This window comes from Staurois parvus, unplaced genomic scaffold (genome assembly GCF_062004578.1).
Source record: "Staurois parvus isolate SC_StPar_1 unplaced genomic scaffold, SC_StPar_1.0 ptg000324l, whole genome shotgun sequence".
Classification (NCBI taxonomy): domain Eukaryota; kingdom Metazoa; phylum Chordata; class Amphibia; order Anura; family Ranidae; genus Staurois; species Staurois parvus.
This window is the reverse complement of record NW_028318120.1, coordinates 1,667,618-1,689,896: the sequence shown is the minus strand read 5'-3', so window position 1 is coordinate 1,689,896 and position 22,279 is coordinate 1,667,618. Positions and strand designations below refer to the sequence as shown.

Here is a 22,279-nt window from a genome sequence, read left to right as displayed (position 1 = left end):
TAGGTGGAGGAGTTGGGATGTGGCTGGGCTATTGATGTTGGTAGGGATGTTGAAGTCCCCAAGGATGATGGTGGGCAGCTCGGAGGAGAGAAAGAAGGGTAACCAGGCGGAGAAGTCGTCGAGGAAGCGGGATATGGGTCCAGGGGGCTGATAGATTACTGCGATCCTCAGGGGGATTGGAGAGAACAGTCGGATGCAGTGGGCCTCAAAGGAGGAGAAGGATAGGGAGGGAGGGTTTGGGAGGACTTGGAAGGTGCTCTGTGGTGACAGGAGCATACCAACCCCACCACCTTTTCGACCGCTGGGTCTGGGTGAGTGGGTCCAGGTGAGACCTCCATAGGAGAGTGCTGCAAGGGAGGTAGAGTCGGTGGTTTGGATCCAGGTTTCGGTGATCGCCAGGAGGTTGAGGGAGCGGGAGACAAAGAGGTCGTGGATGGTGGTAAGTTTGTTACAAACCGAACGGGCATTCAGGAGTGCACACGAAAACGGAGAGGTGGTTTTGGGGAGCAGGGGGACCGGTATTAGGTTGAGGGGGTTGCGGCAGTTCATGGAAGTAGGTAGGTGCCTTGTGGGTGAGTGAGGTGGAGGAGGACCAGGGTTTGGGAGGATGTCCCCCGTGGTTAGGAGCAGAAGAAGAAAGGTGGCATGGGAGCGGGATGTACAGGAGCGTGTGATTCTACCACTGGTGGCATTCAGGGCAGTGGGAGAGTGGAGCAGCAGGAGGAGGTGGTGAGAGCCGTAGAGGGGAGAAAGAAGAGTGAGGGCACGATGTATAGTTGTTTGTGAGCATTTTAGGGAGGTAGACGAAGTGGCGGACAAGTGAGGTGGAAAGTCTCTCAGGGCGCTTGGTTGTAGATAGTCGGCGTGTAGTGTCGTATCCCGTAGCTGTACCTTTCCGTGACAAGAGTTCTCATGCTTAAGAACAGGATGGGTAGAGTTCTGTTCGGCCAGTTGTGGTCAAGGGTAGTCAAGCGTCAGATGGGCTGTGGGTCAGGGCAGGGTTGTGCAGGGGTAGGCAATGGTAGGCCTCACCAGGTCGAGATCGTCCATTGGGCTCGGCAGGTCCGGGCAGGGTTGCAACGTGGTAGGCCTCACCAGGTTGGGGTCGTCTGCTGGGTTCGATGGCGTGGAAGCAGGGTTGCGACGTGGAGGGCGATGGTAGGCCTCATGAGGTCGAGATCGTCCATTGGGCTCGGCAGATCTGGGCAGGGTTGCGACGTGGAGGGCGATGGTAGGTCTCACCAGGCTGGGGTTGTCTGCTGGGTTCGGTGGCGTGGAAGTAGGCTCACTTCTGGTCCCTCTGTCGATTGGGGCGGCAGGAGACCGGTGGGCGCCCGGATTGTGTGCTGTAGGCAGACACATCAGGTCAGGATTGTCTGTTGGGCTTGAGGAGATGCGGGGTGGACGTCTGCAGTGGAGGTGTTTCCAGGGGTCATCGGATGGGATTCGGGTCGAGGCAGGGTTGTGCCGGGGTAGGCGATGGTAGGCCTCACCAGGTCGAGATCGTCCGTTGGGCTCAGCAGGTCTGGGCAGGGTTGCATCGTGGAGGGCGATGGAAGGCCTCACCAGGCTGAGGTCATCTGCTGGGTTTGGCGGCGTGGAAGCAGGCTCGTTTCTGGTCCTTTAGGGTGATGAAGTCCCAGGCAGTGCTGGCGTAGGCCCCTAGATCTTAGCAACAGGTGGGGCGTGTGGGTCCACGACAGCCAGGCCAGGTGGATGGCAGCGATGAAGGCCCGCAATGGAGGCCCGCAAGAGGGGGCACAAGGGCAACCAGTTAACCCCCTATACAAAGGGGGCAGATGGGATAGGCCTCCAGGCCTGTCGGGGCCACTCTTCCACCATGCTAGGCCTCCAGGCCTTGATGCCGACTGTGCGGGCCTGGCGTGATCCCCGGAACCAATGGGGAGGCCAGGGGGCCGCACACAGACTGCCCCAGGAGCGGGCCCGATGGCAGGGGGGCGGAGCGGCGGCGCCTCGTTCTGCCCGCAGTGGCAGAAAAGAACGCGGCTTCATAGGCCGCAAACCGCCGGAGCTCCGCCGGAGGGACAAAGCGCCCAGCACCCCTCCTCGGGTGTCAGGCAGGGGCCGCAGGACCTCCGGTGGCTGCTCCAGAGCCCGCTACCGCACGGATTGCGGCGGATTTACCGTGAGGCGCCGGAACTGGCAGGTTCGTAATCAGGAGACATGGTCCATGGCTGGTAGCATCCCGAGAGTCTCGGTTAAGTCACTCCTCTCCAAAAGTAATAATAAAAAAATAATAAGCACCCTGTCCCTCTGTGCTCACAGGCAAATGCAAACGCGTGCGCAAAAGTAAAAAATGATCACACCACACATGTGACGCATCACTGGGAGCACCAGAGTGATCTAGCACCACACCTACTGTTTAATTCTAAACTGAAAACCTGTAAAGGATTTTAAAGCATTGACAATGAATAATTGAATGCACCATAGTTTGTCACCATTCCACGGGTGTGTGCAAATTGGTAAAGAAAAAAAAAGGTGTTACATTGTGTTTGTGTGCACTAAAATTCTTTAACGTGTATTTTTTCCTGAAAATTTGTGTTTGTAAAATTGCTGCGCAGATATTTCATGACATAAAAAAATGCAACAACTATTTTATTCTCTATGGCCTTTGCTTTCAGAAAATATATTTTGTTTATGGGTTATAGGTCATTTTCTAGTAAAAAAAAAAATGCTGGTTTTTTAAATGTATTTGAGAAATGTCAGAGTTGGCCGGGGTTTGAAGACTTTAAATGCAATAGATAAGAAGCATATAGACACATTACACAAATTAGGTCAGGTGGTGAATCAACTGTCTTAGCCTGGCTTAGTCCTCTATAGTATTATATCTGCAGATACAAAGCAGCTTATGATGACAGACCAAACCACTGAATCTCACACCAACATGAGCTCCTCCGATCTTGACTACCCAAAGCAATTGCTTGACTATAAGAATGGCTTTTTAGCCTCAAAGGTAAGAATATATGTTTAAAATACTATTTTCTTTATATTTAGTATTTCTACTTATGTACCTAACTGTTCATCATTTGTTTGACTTTTATACATACAAATATACACTTAACAGCTCCATATTGCCAACTAGACACTAATTTTACAGCAGAAATCACGTGAACATTATTCCCCTTTTAGAGTACTATTTGATTAGTAGCTGTTTTTTCTGATCTAAATACTGAGGTAATATGAGGTAATGGCCTTCCAAAAATATTACTACATTTGGAATGTATAGACTGAACACAACACTCCGGGGGAGAATTCAATAAAGCTGCTACGCCACTTTTCTGGCATTGATTGCTCTTGTTAATGTATTGCGCCTAATTAAAAAAAATTGATTTGGTACTGACAGCGACTTGTGTGTGAAATTCAGGTAGTTCTAATTTTATTTAGAGATGTGCACGATGGAAAAATGTGTTTCGTTTCGGATTTGTTTGTTAAGTGAAAAATTTTGTTTCAACATATTTGTTATATTAGAATGATTCGTTTTTGGAAAATGTTTAGTATATTCATTATTTTCAAATCGAATTTCAGAAGACTGCTTATTTATTTTATTCTATTCTTTTCATTCTATTCTATTATTTTTTTTAAATTCTATTCCTTTATTTTCTATTCTGTGTTTTTCTATTCTATTCTATAAAGCAGCCAAAGTAGGAATCATCATCCTATTTCACTTTTATACCCTACTGTATTTACTGTATTTATTGCAATACTGTTTCCATTTCAAATTTGAATTTTTTTTCAAATTATTTTCTATTCTACTATTTTCTATTCTATTCTGTTTTTTTCTATTCTGTTCTTTTCTCTAAAGCAGTCTAAGTAGGAATCATCATTTTATGTAGCTTTTGTACCTTACTGTATTTATTGCAATATGTTTCCATTTCAAATTCAAATTAATTCTCAATTTCAAACTTATTTTTGAATTGGAATTTGAATAATTTGTTTCATTATAATTTATTTTGGATTTGTTAAAATTTGTTACTATTGTAATTCGGAAAGTCCAACATATCCAAATCTCCGAATAACAAAATTTTCATCTGAATTTCAATTCGTAACAAAACAAATTGCACATGTCTAATTTGTTCCACTTCTACATTATGGCGCAACATCTGAGCCGAATTCATAATGCAGTTTGAGGGGAATTCAATAAAACTGCTGCGCCACTTTTGTTAATGTGTTGCGCCAAATTCATGACGCATCTGTGACACTTTTGGTTCTGACAGCGACTCGTGCACCAAATTCAAGTAGTTCTAAAATGTGTTACTTTTACATTATGGAACAGTGAATGCAGCAAATTCAAAATAAAATACAGACAGTGCATATCTTAGGAAAGTGGAGTTAATTAAGACCAACTCTCTTTAGACATAAAGAGAAACAAGATAAATGAGGAGTGAACTAATGAATGGGAAGAAACTAACGAATAAGACACATGGCAAGAGGCTGGCATATAAATAAATGTCAAACACAGCAGATGAGGGAAAGTAATTAACATGGGATAATACATTTGACTCATACTATAGCTGTTGAGGAGACCATAATGACCATGGGTTAATGAGAGGGCACTTATAAAGAAGAAGCACATGGACAAAAAGGTACAAAAATGAATATGGCACACATCCAAATGAGCGAACACTAATTATTGTGAAGTTTTTGTTGCAGTCTGTGGCCCTATTGGAGAGAATTCTCATTACATCATGTACTTCTGAACCCCTTTCACCAGGACAGGAAGTGAGGGAAATTTCCCCAGTGGGGTCATAGACAGCAATATAACCTGACAAACAATTCAATCTTTACCCAAAAAAATTTTTTTTCTAGGATTGGGCTTTAGGCTGGTATTGTGTTTGAGACATTCACCTATGTATGAAACAGAAATACTGATTTAAACTTTAAACAATTTAAACTACTTCCCGTCTGATGTACAGTGTGTATATATGTACTCAGGTTTAAGTGGTTATACCAGAATCATGGCTGCAGCCAAGATCCTGGTATACAGAGGCATAGCTAGAAGCTTGTGGACCCTGATGCAATCATTGACCTGGGGACCCCCCCACTACCACCTGCTGCTTCCACCACACACCAAGGTACTCCCACTGTGGGTCTACATACTCCAAGTGGCTAAAGAGTTATTTCAGATTTTTATTTGTTTATTGAGGGCATAATTCAAAAGATTTTGGATAAACTGTCCACATTTTGACATACCTCTCCAATTCTTTTGAATAACTGAGTTTGCAGAGGTATGGAGAAACTGTTTCGTCTTAGGATAGAAAGACCATTTTTTTTGAATACCATATACTGGGAGGTCTGCTACATACACAAAAATTCCCTGTGACTTTATGGTGACTGTCTCTCTTCTCACATGCACACAAGGTGGGCTTGTCTGTAAAAGAGGACATTTAGAGGGCCCGGCTTGGAATCCCTGCGGGGTTGGTGATCCCTTTGACTTCCAGATTCACATACAAACCTACCACTTTCACCCAGCAGTTCAGAGTGTGTCTTTCCAGCCCCTACCTTGTGTGCATGTGCACAGTTGAGCAGGGCTGAAAGGGGGGGGGGGGGGGAGAGGCTGAACTGGGCTGGGTGGAGGGACTGAGCAGAGAGTGCATTGCTGGGGCAAAGGGCTTGCCCCGTCACCCTGTGTAGGTGAAACCAGAAACTCAGAGGGCCCAGGACAGGCCTGGGGACAATACACAAACTGACCATGCTGCTACAGATGCTTGGCGTGGTCACAGATCTTCACACTGTTGGGGGGCCGTACTATAGTTTAAAAAAATATGAACAAATTCCTCACACCGACCGCCCCAGTAGCGGGCCCGATGCACACCGCACGTATCTTATTTGTAGTGCAAAAAACCAATAAAAAAACAATACAATATTTAAAATGCACTGTACATTGTAACACTCTGGGCACCACAATGCACTGTACATTCTAATGCAATGGATACTGTGGTCCTGCTGCGGTGGAGTCGGGAGCGGCGGCTGCGGGCCTTAGGCCTAGCCAGCCTGGTGAGTAATCTGCTTTTCTCTCTGCTTCCTTTCCACCTTCTTTGCATGCTGAGCTTATTTTGGGTTCGAGGCAGAATGTGGATGTTAGTCTCGGGGGTCCTTGGCCTGGGTTTTTGGTGACCCCCCCCCCACTCCTCACACAGTGGAACCTGAGTCCGCTGCGTCTGGGGCAGTCCCGGGTTTGCACGAGTTCCTTGCGGGCTTGTGTACGCCGGTGCAGCGTTTCGACATGCGTCCGCCAGCCAGCTCTCCCTCTGTGGCTGCTTGGGTTCCAGGGGCCCTGACTGTCACGGGGATGGGTGTCTGTGGTTCCTTTGCCGGCACCTGGGGATTCAGCGGGGGCCCCTATGGTGGCGGGTGGGTTTACCAATACTGTTCGCCTCGCAGATTTGGCAAAATGTGAGTTGTACGTATGCTTCAAGGGCCCCCTGTGAGCGTATCTCAGGCCAGACGTACGGGATTGTATTTGGAAAGGTGAGTACATTGTGATCTTCACGTTGCTCTACCTTGGAGAAGTTTAACTTGGAAAGGCTGAAACCGGAAGACGCCAGGAAGGATGATGAAGAGAAGTGTCATTTCTGTTTAAAATTTCGCACCTTTAGTAATTGGTTACAGACCTTCACTAGTTTAACCAGCATGATTTGGGAGCGGTATTCGGAGCACTGTTCATCTTTTTTTTGCTATTTGGATGCCATCAGTGAGGCTCACCGGGTGTATGGCGGCGATGCGTGGTATGTTGAACAGTTTCGGCAGCGCAAAGCCGTCCGTCCGTCTTTGCGTTGGGATCGTAAGGACATTAGCCTGTGGATGAAGTTGATGACTTTGGCGCGGGCGTCCTTGTCCTTTTTTCTGACCAAGGCCGCCAGTCCAAGTACCCCTGGGCAGTCTGCCACTAAGCGTCGGGGGTATTGCTGGCAATTCAACAATGGTACATGCCAGTTTGGTGCCAGCTGTCGATTCCGACATGAATGGTCCAGTTGTGGTGGCACCTATGCCTTCGTTCACTGTTTTAAACAGGGCAAGGGTTGTCCCGGAGACACTTCAATTAAGAAGGATGGCACCGGTGAAGGTGGAAAGGATGCGGCCTTGCCTTCATAGGTATCCAGATTTGGCTGCAGATCTGGTTTTTCAGTTGGTTTTGTTATTTCTTTCTCGCTGGCTCATATTCCCCCTATTGCGGACAATCTCTGATTGATAGGGGGCTTTTTGTTGCATCCAGATGTGCTTTCTGACAAACTTGCCAGGGAGGTTGCTTTGGGCCGAATCACCGGTCCATTCTCTCTCCGACACCGGATGATTTAGTGGTCTCTCCATTTGGGTCTCATCTCTAAAAAGAAGCCTAATAAATTTTGTTTAATCCACCACCTATCTTTCCCCAAGGCTGGTTCCGTGAGTGATTCAATTGATCCTGCAGCTTGCGCAGTGTCTTATACCTCGTTTGATGCTGCCCTCTTTTGGGTGTGGCGTTATGAGCGGGGTTCCTCATGGCTAAAACGGACATCAAGACGGCCTTTCGGTTGCTGCCCATGCATCTGCGGAGTTTTCACCTGCTGGGTTGCTGGTAGTTGGATTCCTTTTATGTTTATGTTGATATTTCATCACATTGAGTGGTGCACATAGAGTGGATTTGTGGGTGTGGCACCAATTTTTGGACACCTTCAATGGCCGTTCCGTTTGGCTTCAGGGCCCTGTCAGTAATTTTGATTTGGAGTTCTTTACAGACGCTGCAGGTTCCACGGGTTACGGGGCTTTCCTTGGTGGCCGATGGAGTGTGAAACGATGGCCCAGGGAGTGGCGGGCCGCTGGTTTCTTGCAGAACTTGGTTCTTTTGGAACTGTTTCCGGTATTGGTTGTGGTGGAACTTTGGGGGGATTCTTTGTGAGATAAAAAAGACCCTCTACACTGTGATAATATGGGGGTGGTGCAGGTTATCAACTGGCTTTCTGCTTCTTCTGCACTGGTTGTGCGTTTGTTGCTTTGTTTTGCGGTGTTTGCAGTTGAATGTGTTTGTATGTGGTACATTTGCCGGGGACTACTAATGCATAGGCTGATTCTTTGTCTCGGTTTCAGCTGGACGGGTTCCAGGAGTTGGTGCCGGCTGCGGAGCAACGTGGAGTTTCCTGTCCTCAGCTGCTGTGGCAAATTGCGTTGGAGTCACCAGAAGCTTGATCCGGAATTCTTTGAGTGGGTCTACTTGGTCTGCATATTCTAAGGTGTTGCGCAAGTGGAGGGACCTTCTGTCGCTGGCTGGTGTAGGTTTTGAGGGTATCGATCTTTGCCCCCTCCTCTTGTACTTTATCTGTTTGAACTTTGAGCGGAGTGTGTTGATCTCGGCCATCAATCAGAAATTGGCGGGGTTGGCCTTTTTGTTCAAATTTTCGGATGGGCGAGATTTCACCAAGGACTTTGTGGTCCGGCAAGCTCTGCAGGGTTATCGGAGGGGTTGCTGCAGATGGACGGTCACTATCCTGTGATCTTGGGTATCCTGCGGGAGTTGTTGGGTCGAGTTAATTCGGTCTGCTCCTCTCGCTATGAGGCCCTGTTGTTTCGGATAGCGTTTGTGTTGGCGTTCTATGGGGCTATCCATATCAGCGAGTTGGTCAGTCCTTCCAAAGCTGGGCTGGGTGGTCTATTGTTGCAGGATGTCGACTGTTCCCCTTTGTTGGTGGTCCCCTTCGTTCGCAGTTCCAAGACGGATCAGCTGGGCAGGGGCATGTATTTGCACCTTTACAAAGTGTGAGGTGCTCCTCTTTGCCCAGTTTCCGCTGTTGAGGAATATTTACATTTTCGACCACAGCGAGAGAGTTCCTTCCTTATGCACCAGGATAGTTCAGCCTTGTTCACATTTCAGTTTGTCTCTGTTTTTCAGCACTGCTTGTTGGCTGCAGGTCGCTGTACTTTGTAACGCACTGGACATTGCAATGCACTGTCACTGTAATGCACTGGACTTGCAATGCACTTTACTCTATAACGCACTGGACACCGCAATGCACTGTACACTGTAACGCACTGGACACAGTAATGCACTGTACCCTGTAATGCACTTGGCACCGCAATGTACTGTACACTGTAACGCACTGGACACCACAATGCACTGTACTCTGTATTGCACTGGACACTGTAGTGCACTGGAAACTGCAATGTACTGTACTCTGTAACGCACTGGACTACGCAGTGCACTGTACATCGCAGTGCACTGTACACTTTAAATCACTGGACACCGCAATGCACTGTACTCTGTAATGCACTGGACACCGCAATGCACTGTACACTGTAAGGCACTGGACACCGCAATGCATTGTACACTTTAATGCACCGGACACCACAATGCACTGTACTCTGTAATGCACTGGACACCGCAATGCACTGTACTCTACAATGCACTGGACAATGACGTAGAGTTCGTAAATTTGTTGTATAGGTTTGATGTGGGTGCGATGTGAAGCTGTTGTAGATGTGATGTGAGCTGGGTGCACTGGCTGTCCTGCTCTCAGCAACTCAGTCAACAGTGTCAATGATGGGCGAGTAGTGCTCTCACCAGGGTACACCTGCAGACATCCATGGTGGAAGGGACCCCCTCAGTCTCTATCCGCCGTAGCCTCTGATGAGCAGCAGTGGAAACGAGTGATGGACAAATGCTCCAATCCCTTATGTCAGCGGTGGAAGTGCTGCTGGTGCAGCAATGCTGCCCTGTAAGAAGTGTTCACTGACCTGTTTCAGGTTCAGGTCTCTTTGGCCTGGCCTCCCCAGTCAGTCAGGAGACAGCAGATTTGGTCTCATTGCTCTCTCTAGCATCAAGACTTCGAAATGTCCCAGACAGTTCAGTAAAAACTCTTTTCTAACTCCTCCTGGGTTCCACGGTACCATGATTGGGATCTGTGGTTTTCATAATCCTGTACAGTGCAGTGATCCTACATGTCCCAGCATGCCCTGTGGCTGCAGTATCCTTTTCCTGCTGCTGATTGGCCTGATCGGCAGTTGCAGTATTGAGGGGGTAGCAGAGCTGGCCGACATGCACAGCCCACAGCCTCATAGAGTCTCTCCAACAGAGCTGTTAGAGTAATGTGACAAGGAGACCAAGCGGGCCCTCTGGAGCATGGGCATGGTCACCATTGCGACCCTTGAAGCTCCACTAATGCTGGTATCATGGCATTATTCATTTCAGCCGGTGATAGGCGGCTTTTTGTAAAAGTGATCAGAGCGGAAAAATGTACACCTGATCACTTTTTCAAGGAGCATACGGGCCACTCCTGTTCCAGGGCCACTGTGGCTGGGTGCACCAGCTGACCACAGAGGAGGAGGAACATTCCTCCATCTTATCTATGGTGTATGAAACTGGAAGCAACAAGAATTTCGTCAGTTCTGGTTTCAGCTGTTTGTTTACTAGCCATTGATCGGCTGTTTTAGGGTCAAATGAGAGTTTTGGGGACTAATAGATCCTGGATGTCTCAGTAAAGGGTACCTGCCCATGCTATCAAAAGGGATGTTGTTCATCCTTTTGTGATAGCAATAATGTTGATGTAAAAAAATAAATATATAATATAATTAGAAAAAAAAATTAAAATGCCCGTAAGTCCCGTAAACAGTGATCACACCACACATATGTGGTATCGCTGTGAATGTCATAGTGAGAGCATTAATTTTAGCACCAGACCTTCTGTTTAACTCTCAACTGGTAGCCTTTAAAGGCTTTTAAATTATTGCCTATGGATAATTTAATGTACCATAGTTTGTCACCATTCCACATATGTGCGCAATTGCGTAAACAAATTGGGTATATATATATATGTATATATATATAAACCAACCCCCATTTTCTCCATGGCCTTTGCTTTTTTAGAAAATATATAATGTTTGGGGGTTGTAAGACATTTTCTAGAAATAAAAATGCAGATATTTACATGTGAAACTCGAAAAATTAGAATATTGTGCAAAAGTTCATTTATTTCAGTAATGCAATTTAAAAGGTGAAATTAATATATGAGATAGACTCATTACATGCAAAGCAAGATAGTTCAAGCCGTGATTTGTCATAATTGTGATGATTATGGCTTACAGCTCATGAAAACTCCAAATCCACAATCTCAGAAAATTTGAATATTACATGCAATCAATAAAACAAGGATTGTACATAGAACAATATCGGACCTCTGAAAAGTATAAGCATGCATATGTACTCAGTATTTGGTTTGGGCCCCTTTTGCAGCAATTACTGCCTCAATGCGGCATGGCATGGAAGCTATCAGCATGTGGCACTGCTGAGGACCAGGATGCTTTAATAGCGGCCTTCAGCTCTTCTGCATTGTTCAGTCTCATGTCTCTCATCTTTCTCTTGGCAATGCCCCATAGATTGTCTATGGGGTTCAGGTCAGGCGAGTTTGCTGGCCAATCAAGCACAGTAATCCCATGGTCATTGAACCAGGTTTTGGTGCTTTTGGCAGTGTGGGCAGGTGCCAAGTCCTGCTGGAAAATGAAGTCAGCATCCCCATAAAGCTCATCTGCGGAAGGAAGCATGAAGTGCTCCAAAATCTCCTGGTAGACGGCTGCGTTGACCCTGGACTTAATGAAGCACAGTGGACCAACACCAAAAGATGACATGGCTCCTCAAATCAACTTCACACCTGACTTCAAGCATCTTGCAGTGTGTGCCTCTCCATTCTTCCTCCATACTCTGGGTCCTTGGTTTCCAAATGAGATGCAAAAGTTGTTCTCATCAGAAAAGAAGACTTTGGACCACTAAGCAACAGACCAGGTCTGTTTTTCTTTAGCCCAGGTAAGACGTTTCTGATGTTGTTTGTTGTTCAGGAGCGGCTTGACAAGAGGAACATTTGAAGCCCATGTCCAGGATCCGTCTGTGTGTGGTGGCTCTTGATGCACTGACTCCAGCCTCAGTCCACTCCTTGTGAAAGTCCCCAACACTTTTGAATGGTCTTTTCCTGACAATCCTCTCCAGGCTGCGGTCATCCCTGCTGCTTGTGCACCTTTTTCTTCTACACTTTTCCCTTCCACATAACTTTCTATTAATGTACTTTGATACAGCACTTTGGGAACATCCAACTTCTTTTGCAATTACTTTTTGAGGCTTTCTCTCCTTATGGAGGGTGTCAATGACGGTTTTCTGCACAACTGTCAAGTCAGCAGTCTTTCCCATGATTGTGATTCCTACTGAACCAGACTGAGAGACCATTTAAAGGCTCATCAACCCTTTGCAGGTGTTATGGCTTAATTAGCTGATTAGAGTGGGACACTTTGAACCGAGAATATTGCACCTTTTCACAATATTCTAGTTTTCTGAGATTGTGGATTTGGGGTTTTCATGAGCTGTAAGCCATACTCATCACAATTATGACAAATCACGGCTTGAACTATCTTGCTTTGCATGTAATGAGTCTATCTCATATATTAGCTTCACCTTTTAAGGTGCATTACTGAAATAAATGAACTTTTGCACGATATTCAAATTTTTCGAGTTTCACCTGTATGTGAGAAATGCCACAATCTGCCCATGTTTAAGAGATTAAATGCATCAGTTAAGGAGCACATCACAAATTAAGTCAGGTGTAAAATCAACTTTCTAAAGTACGAGTTCTCTATAGTAATATATATGCAGTTAGAAAGCAGCCGACAGTCAGATGACAGACCAAGCCATTGAATCTTACACAAACATGAGCTCCAATCTTGACTGTCTAAAGCATTTGTTAGACTATAAGGAAAGCTTTATTGTCTCAAAGGTAAGAATATATAACTAAAATATTATTTTCTTTTACATACACACATTAAACAGCTTCACATTGCCAATTAGACACTAATTATACAGAAGAAACGATGTTATATGTGAATTCTACAAAAGAAATCATATGTAATATGTGAATATGTTTCCCCTTTTAGAGTACTATTTGATTAGTAGTTGTTTTATCTGATCTAAGTACTAAGGTTATATGAGGTAATGGCCTTCCAAAAATATTACTACATTTGAAAAGTATAGACTGGACACAGCACACCTGCGGGAATTAAATAAAGATGCTGCCCCACTTCCCTGGTGTTGATTGCTCTTGTTAATATTCAAACACATGTAGCACTACCTTATTGCTGATGAATTGGGTCCTCTTATAGTCCGGCATAACCAGTCATTCAGCATTTTCCATACAAGCTTTCATGCGGAGACAGAAACCAGTCCTTGAGCATTGATATTGGCATTTATTGAGGGGATTAGTACTTGGATAGAATAAGGGGGTAAAGGATGCCTAAGGGAACCAATATCTAAGGAAAACGTCCTGAATTATTCTAAACGTCTCTCCTCTGATGCAGTCTCTGTTGGAGTGCTAGCCAGTAGATCCTAGTTATACCACCCCAGACCCTAGATGAACTCCTCTTCACCCAGCAATCTGGGTGAGCAGGGGATCTGGCTCCTGTCCCTATACATGAAGTGAACAGTCACTAGTAGGGAGCTAATCTGGTTTCCCACCAGAGCGCTCCTTCTCCTATCCACCCAGTGGGTGCAGTTGTACTCACTCAGATCATCTCCTGTACCGCTTGCAGGTTGGCTGCTGGTACCAGTCCTGTGACGATCGCGATGTCAGACCCCAGACCTTCTCACCAAACTCATGACCTAAGGACTAGCCAATCTAAAACTGCAATGTCACGTTCCTAACAATGCCACACCCAGCTGCACCTTGCAAAACGATTTTCTAGCTCACTGGACCCCAAATCAAAGTGATCAAATTAATCCAAAAACAATTTTCACTCATCACACATGGGGCAGGTTATTCACGGTAATGGGCTGCCCTACACACAACAATCACCTTAGAGAAGCTCTAGAACTTTTTTGGGAGCAGAGCACGGTGCTTTACCACAGTTTTTGGTGCGTTTGCTGCACTTGGCTCATTTTTTTGGGATAATTTTTTGCATAGAGCAGTCAGCTCAGAGAGTGTTCTGCCTGCCCCCACCCTGTGTGCACGAGCGGAGAGGGGCTGTACTGGGCTGGTTGGGGGGGGGTGAGCAGAGATTGTGCCGCTGGTTGAAAGGGCTTACCTGGTCACCCCGTGTAGGTGAAACCAGAAACTCAGAGGGTCTGGGACAGGCATGGGGACTAATACACAAACTGACCATACTGCTACAGACGCTTGGAGTAGTCATATTGCTCTAGAAAAGAGAGGGACTAACAGGGTCGCCAGGTATAGAACAGATAACAGTTGAACACATCCTTATACAATCATAGAAACATACATGAAATAATACATTTAGGGGCAACATACACTGTAAAGACCTAAGCATGCAACTTACAACAGAACTGATCTTCTGATATGCTTATCTAATGGCATTAGTTCAATTTTACCAATGGAACAGTTGAAGCTAAGCATGCAGCCAGTGAAGACAGAACTCCTGGTCTTCATACTAGACTTCATACTAGTTCCAGTTTACTAACAAATAGTACAGAAGCCAAGGAAGCCATTCTCTAGGACTCTCTCAGGAGGGAGTTAGCAATGTCAGCTCCCATTCATCTCAGTACATGGCAGACTTGTAGAACTGCAAGCTCCAGCATGATTATCTCCCACCCCCACAACTTGACCTGCTGAACATGTACCCCTGAGCTCCCAGCATTCCTTGCCAGTGAGAAGGTTTCATGCTTCAGTAGTTCCTATGGAAGAAACTTACTAATCTCCTGTCATCCTCTACAGTCTACATTAAACTATGATAAAAACATTGCAATGAATATGTCCTCCTGCGCTTTTATGGATGTCCCTACAAGTTATTGCTGAGCTGCTATCACCTGACCTGGCCTTAATAGGTGAAATGACAGTAGATAAATAAATGGTGAAGCGCTAAACCAATATATATAAGTGTGTACAATAATACTAGAATGTGACAATAGCACTACTAACACACATAAAATAGTTTACATGAAATATATACAGTGTAATAACTACAAAGTGTAATAAATACACACAGTGCTCTGATCCTATCGGATCCAATCACGTGCATCAAGGGACTGATGTGAATGTACAATACATATATGTGTAAAGAGCTGCGTAAATTGATGGCGCTATACAAGTACCATAAATAAATAAATAAATAAAGTGCAACTTTGGTGAAACACACAGGATAACCTGTTTCCAAATACAGTGAATCCCTTTTTCCTTTTGGAAAAAATCAAACCTCCCCCTGTCCCTATATGGGACTTAAAGTGATAAATAAAATAAAGGGAAAAGACAATGCATCAGTGTTCAGTGCCAACTAATATATAAATATATAAATGATAAATAGCGAATAGAAGCTATGCAAAAAAAGGAACAACCACATTTATACACATACTGTATGTGAATCAAAATGACAAAAAAGCCCAAATAATGTCCAATAACATATAACTGTGGTCTTTTAACACAACAAAAGTGCAAGTGATCAGGTGATCTTCATTCTTGTGAAAAAAATCCTCCAAATGGCAGAAATGCCCCCTCACCTCCAAACCGTGACCACAAGGGCCAACTCGTCTTTTAGGATTACACCACGATCCTTAAGAGAATAATCTCATCCAGGTGGAGATGCCACATAAGCTCCTTTCCTCAATACCACTCTCAGGGTCCTTTCTGATTAACAGCTCACATTCCCATCAGGACCATGTTAATAAGACACAAGCAGAAACATCCTCCATAGTGCAATAACGTTTATTTTGCCAATAAAAAGAAATAAGATGTCAATTAGCCCACTCACATTTTCTCCTTCACAAAACGATTTTAAACCTCATGCTATGGGTGTACTGCATGGGTCTGTATAGTCTACCAATATGGCGTCCAAACGGAAGTGCGTCACTGTGTGTATTTATTACACTTTGTAGTTATTACACTGTATATATTTCATGTATAGTATTTTATGTGTGTTAGTAGTACTATTGTCACATTCTAGTATTATGGTACACACTTAAATATATTGGTTTAGCGCGTCACCATTTATTTATGAAAAAAACAGTGCTTTCTATTGTGTCTATTCACATACACTATATTGCCAAAAGTATTGGGACACCCCTCCAAATCATTGGATTCATGTGTTCTGATCACCTTCAAGGCCACAGGTGTATAAAATAAAACACCTAGTCATGCAGACTGCTTCTACAAATATTTGTGAAAAAATGGGTTGCTCTCAGGAGCATGATAGGTTGCCACCTGTGCAATAAGTCCATCCGTGAAATTTCCTTGCTACTAAATATTCCATGGTCAACTGTTAGTGGTATTATAACAAAGTGGAAGCAACTGGGAACAACAGCAACTCAGCCACGAAGTGGTAGGCCACATAAAATGACAGAGCGGGGTCAGCGCATGGTGAAACGCACAGTGCACAGCAGTCACCAACTGTCTGCAGAGTCAATAGCTAAAGACCTCCAAACTTCGTGTGGCCTTCAGAAATAACACAACAACAGTGTGTAGAGAGCTTCATGTAAAGGGCTTCCATGGCCAAGCAGCTACATCCAAGTCTTTCATCACCAAGTGCAATGTGAAGTGTCAGATGCAGTGGTGTAAAGCATGCCACCCCTGGACTCTAGAGCAGTGGAGATGAGTTCTTTGGAGTGATGAATCTTGCTTCCCTGGCAATCAGATGGACATGTTTGGGTTTGACAGTGTCGAGTCAAGAGAGGGAGTCCCCAAACGAGATCTTTCAGATGAGATAGTGAGTCCAAATTGATAAAGGTGCATTTATTACACTGCAGTCGAGATAGTATAGCATACAGAAGTTCACCTCGTATGAGGTGGACCAAGCTAATCAATATATCTAATCTCTTAAGCTTTAAACTGATACATATATAGTCATAAAGTCCGGGCGTGATCATATAATTTCCAGGCGTGATCGTATAGTTTTAGTCCAATCAAATCCTTAAATGCTTAACAGCAAGCTCAGAGTTAAATGGGTATTAACATCATGTGACTAGTCCACAACAGAGACTTGTGGTCATCTGCCATGACAGTTGCTGCTTCAAACTGGTTTGACCACAAGATGCTTTTCTTAAACTTGAAACAGGAAGATAGATGGCGATCGGGTAAATGCTTACGTCACAGGCACAAACTTCAAACCACATTTCCTAATGAAAAGAAAAGGGAAATGCAGTAAAAACTTTAATTGTTAGACCCCCTATATTTCTACTCAGCAGTTGCCAAGTGTAAAGCTTGGTGGAGGGGGGTTATGGTGTTGGGTTGTTTTTCAGGGGTTGAGCTTGGCCTCTTAGTTCCAGTGAAGGGAACTCTTAAGGTGTCAGCATACCAAGACATTTTGGAAAATTTCATGCTGCCAACTGTCAGGGCAGGGGCCGAGGAACGGACAGGCAGGCCTAACAATGTAACGCACTGGCTGACAACGACCACCACCCACAGACCGAAGTCCTTCAGGGCGTGGAGTCTAAGTCCCAGGCTGCCCTTCACCAGGGCCCCTGATGGTGGGGATGGACTTGACGCAGCCAGGAACCAGGTCGCGGCCCCCGAGACACCTCAGCTGCGGTAATGGCCACCGCCAATGGCGTGTAGCTGGTGGAAGAGACAAAAGAGTAGTCAGACAGGCCGGGTCAACAACAACAGGACAAAACAGTACAGGACAGCAGACGAGAATCACAGGTCACGAGCCGGGTTCAGCAACAGAGGGTCAGATCAAAGGAGAATACAAAGAATAGTCGAGTCACAAGCCGAATCAGATACCAGGAGAGTCACGAGAGTCAGAACAGAGTAATAGCAACACAAAGACACAAGACTCAAGTGCAAAGAGCATGTGTGGGCCACAGGCTTATATGTCATCAGCCACACCCCTCTGGGGGATGGACCTCAGAGACCAGAAGGCATAAAAGGATTCCCACCATGCACAGCCGAAATCCAAGATGGACGCCAGCACATGGAGTAACATAACCTCAGGGAAAAGGTAGGACCTTGACACCAACTTTCTGGAAACAGTTTGGGGACGGCCCCTTCCTGTTCCAACATGACTGAGCACCAGTGCAAATAGCAAGGTCTATAAGACATGGATGAGAGAGTTTGTGGGGGAGGAACTTGACTGGCATACACAGATTTCTGACCTTAACCCGATAGAATATCTTTGGGATGAATTGGAGCAGAGACTCTGAACCGGGCCTTCTCGTCCGACATCAGTGCCTGACCTAACAAATACGCTTCTGAAAGAATGGTCAAACATTCCCATAGACACAGTCCTAAACCTTGTGGACAGCCTTCCCAGAAGAGTTGCAGCTGTTCTAGCTGCAAAGGGTGGGCCAACTCAATATTGAACCCTATGGACTAAGATTGGGATGCCATTAAAGTTCATGTGTGTGTAAAGGCAGGCATTGCAATACTTTTGGCAACATAGTGTATTTTATTAGCTATGCCTGCTATTTTTCAGCTGAATGCTCAGTATCTCCCCATAGCCTTCTATTAGCAGTGGTGGAAGCCAGTGATAGGCAAACTTTCCAATCACTTGTGGCAGCGGGGCATGTGCTGCTGGTGCGGTGATGCTGCCCTGTAAGAAGTGACCTCTGGCCTCAGGTCTGTTCTCAGGTTCAGGTCCCTGCGGCCTGGCCTCCCCAGTCAGTCAGCAGGCGGCAGACCTTGTCCCCTTGCTGACCCTGAACATTTTCTGGGCAGTTCCGTAAAAAACTCTTCATTAACTTCTCCTGGGTCCCATGGCTGATTGGGATATGTAATTTTCATAGTCCTGTACAGTGCAGCAATCCTTCCTCTGCACTACATGTCCAAGTATTCCCCTCCTGACATTGATTGGCCCAAGCAGTGGCTGCAGGAGGGAGGGAAAGCAGGAGTGAGGAGGAGGGACTGGAGAGGGTGGACACACACAGCCTGCAGCTCCAAAGAGCTGCTCAGTGCTGTCAGGGTAATGCGACAGGGAGGCTGCAGGGCCCCCAGGAGCATGGGCGAGGTCATCATTGTGACCCTTGTAGTTCCACCAATGCTAGTGTCATTCTTTTCAGCTGGTGATGGGCTTTTTTTCTAAAAGTGATCAGAGCTGCTAAACATATGTCGATCACTTTTTCAAGGACCAGAAGGCTCCCCCCCTACCCCCCCCCCCCCCCCCCAGTGCTGCCACACTGTTGTTTATGGGCTTTCCTGTCCCACCAGGAAGCCCGGGGCCACTGGGGCCTGTTGTGCTGGCTGACCATAGTGAATAAGTAGGAATATCCATTCCCCAATCTTCTCTATGGTGTGTGAAACTGGAAGCACCACAAATTTTATCACTTCCAGTTTCAGCTTTTTGTATACTAGCCATTGCCAAATAGTAAAGCAGTCGGTCAGTCATTTTGGTTTGATCGGCTGCTTTGGAGGTCAGAGAAGAGTTTTAAAACAAATAATAAATTAGACAAAAAAATGAAAGCACCCTATCCCCCTGTCTTCATGGCAAATATGAATGCACACGTAAGTCCCGCATGCATATGTAAATGGTGATCCCACAAATGTGGGATATAACCATTAACGTCAGAGTGAGGATAAAAAGTCTAACATTAGACCTTCTGTTTAACTGTAAATTGGTAATCTGAAAAGGCTTTTAAAGTGTTGCCTACAAATAATGTAATTAAATTTAAGTACCCTAGTTTGTCATCATTCCAGAGGCATTTGCAATTGGGTAACAACATGGGAATTAAAATGTGTTTGTGTGCACTAAAATTTATTAAAGTGTATTTTTTCCTGAAAACCGCTGCACAAATATCGTGCGACATAAAAAATGACAACAGCCAATTTATTCTCCATGGCCTTTGCTTTCAAAAAATATATAATATTTGGGGGTTCCAAGTCATTTTCTAGCAAAACAAAACATTCCTTTTTACATGTATTTGAGTAATGCCACAATTGACCCGGGTTTGAACTAGTTAAATGCATGAGATAAGAATCATATGACATAAACTACTTCAGGCATGGAATCAACTGTATAAGCCCAACTTAGTTCTCTATAGCATTACAGTGTGTATGCATGAAGAAAGCAGCTGACAGTCAGATGACAGACCAAGCCACTGAATCTCACACCATTTTCTAAATTTAGTGTCCATGTCAGTATGTTTTAGGTAGGAAATAAAAAAAAAAAAAGCAAAATGTGCACTATTGTCTCTGGGCCATAATACAGGTACAAAACAACAAATAACATACACATATGTGGAATCACTGCAGTCATCAGGGGCAGCGAAATGATTTTCTGTTGCTTTTTGGTAGTAAGTGATTGTAATAGTAAGAAATATACAGCTAAAAATGGGTAAGATCCAATTCAAAATTCAAACCATTAAGAATAGATGTACAAAAATAAAGAAATCCAAAAGACTTCACGTTTGCACAGCAATCTTTATTATTATTATTATTATTATTATACAGGATTTATATAGCGCCAACAGTTTGCGCAGCACTTTACAAAATGAAGGTAGATATTACAGTTACAATACAATTTGGTACAAGAGAAAACAGAGGGCCCTGCTTGTTAGAGCTTACAGTCTAGGAGGAAGACTTGAGTGATACAAAAGGTAATAGCTGTGGACGATAGATTAGGAGACAGCCAGGCAGATTGGGGTAGGGAGTTCCATATGATGGGAGAAGCTTGGGAGAAGTCCTGGAGGCGAGCATGGGAGGAGGTGACAGGGGAACTAGAGAGCAGAAGGTCATGGGAGGATCGCAGAGAGCATTTCGGTTGATATTTTGAGACCATGTAGGTCGGGTGTCGGCAACCCGCGGCTCCAGAGCCGCATGCGGCTCTTTTTCACCTTTGCTGCGGCTCCGGAGCACACTGCCCACCAGGTGACAGGCAATAGGGTTGCCGTAGCTCAGTGGTCGGCAAGCCGCGGCTCTTTTAACCTCCCTGGCGGTTTTCCCGAGTGTAGCTCGTGGTAGAATTTCTATACCACGAGCTACACTCAGGCTTACCATGCGGCGCTGCTCTGGGGGTCCCTGCAGCACTTACCTTGTCCTTCGTTCCCGCGATGTGTCCCCTGCAGCGTCCCCGGCCATCTCCTCCGGCCGATGCCGGCATCCGGCTTCTGTGTTCCGGTCCCCGTGACGTCGGGACGTACGGGCGCCGCCGCCGGCGGGAAATTTAAAAAATTTAAAAAATGTCTTTTTTTTTTTTTCAATTTTCAATAGTAAAACATTGCTGTTTCATCCCATTTCACATACATATTGTCCCTAGTGCTTTGTCCGGCGCCCTGCCTGCATTTTGTCTGTTCTTTCTGCCTGGAAACTTAGAAAAGTCCATGGCGTCCAAAAAGCGTCCCTTTAGGTCAAAAGCGGTTTTAGACCGGCTAGAGAACAGCGATAGTAAATCAGAACCACTTGCAGAATTGAGTGATAATGATTTGTGGGGAAATTTTCCTAAAAATTACAGCCTACAATAAAAAACTATTTCCATGCGAAAAAATGGTACCGCTTTCAGCACAAAAAATCGGAAGGAATCATACCGCCAGGGAGGTTAATGCAGCTCTTCTGTGTGCCGGGCGCCCGCTCCCCTCCCTCCCTAGACTCTGCAGCTAGCCTAGCAATGGGCAAACTACGGCCCGGCGGACCTTATAATCCGGCCCGCGGAGCGTGGCAAACATTGGCTGTCAGGATGTAGGCGGGGCAGCGTGACGAACTCCTCTCCTCTCACAGTCCGCCCTGAAGACCAGAACTGCGCGGGAACACGGCGAGAGGAACGCGCGGAGTACAGGTAAGTGAATTGACACAATATGGGAATGAATTACTATAGGGGGGATGAATTACTATAGGGGGGATGAATTACTATAGGGGGGATGAATTACTATATGGGGGATGAATTACTATATGGGGGATGAATTACTATAGGGGGGATGAATTACTATGGGGGATGAATTACTATATGGGGGATGAATTACTATAGGGGGGATGAATTACTATAGGGGGGATGAATTACTATGGGGGATGAATTACTATATGGGGGATGTATTTTCAGTTTTAAAAATGTGGCTCTCAAAATAAATTTTAATCGTGGTTTTGGCGAGATTTGGCTCAGTTGAAAAAAAAGGTTGCCCACCACTGACCTAAGGCTATGATTGTGATTATGATGATACACTGTGGCCCTGATTAACCCTTTGCTTACTGGGCCCTTAAACCCCCTTCATGACCAGAGCGCTTTTTGCAATATATGCAGTGTCGGATTTGTTTTAAATGTTGCAATGGTTTTGCGGCTCCCAGTCTTTTTTTCCCTCTCGGAAACGGGTCCAAGTGGCTCTTTATGTCTTAAAGGTTGCAGACCCCTGATGTAGGTGAAGTAGCTGTGGGCAGAGTTGTGGCTGTCT

General features: G+C 45.3%; 1 protein-coding gene across 1 annotated transcript in view; it reads left to right on the top strand.

The window, feature by feature from the left end:
* Positions 1-2,854: 2,854 nt before the first annotated feature.
* Positions 2,855-22,279, top strand: part of ASMT (acetylserotonin O-methyltransferase) — a 91,361-nt gene continuing 71,936 nt past the window's right edge. Inside the window, exon 1 of the mRNA XM_089683845.1 lies at positions 2,855-2,974. Coding sequence (XP_089539971.1) covers positions 2,870-2,974 — 105 coding nt within the window. The 5' untranslated portion in view covers positions 2,855-2,869. The remainder of the gene's footprint in view (positions 2,975-22,279) is intronic.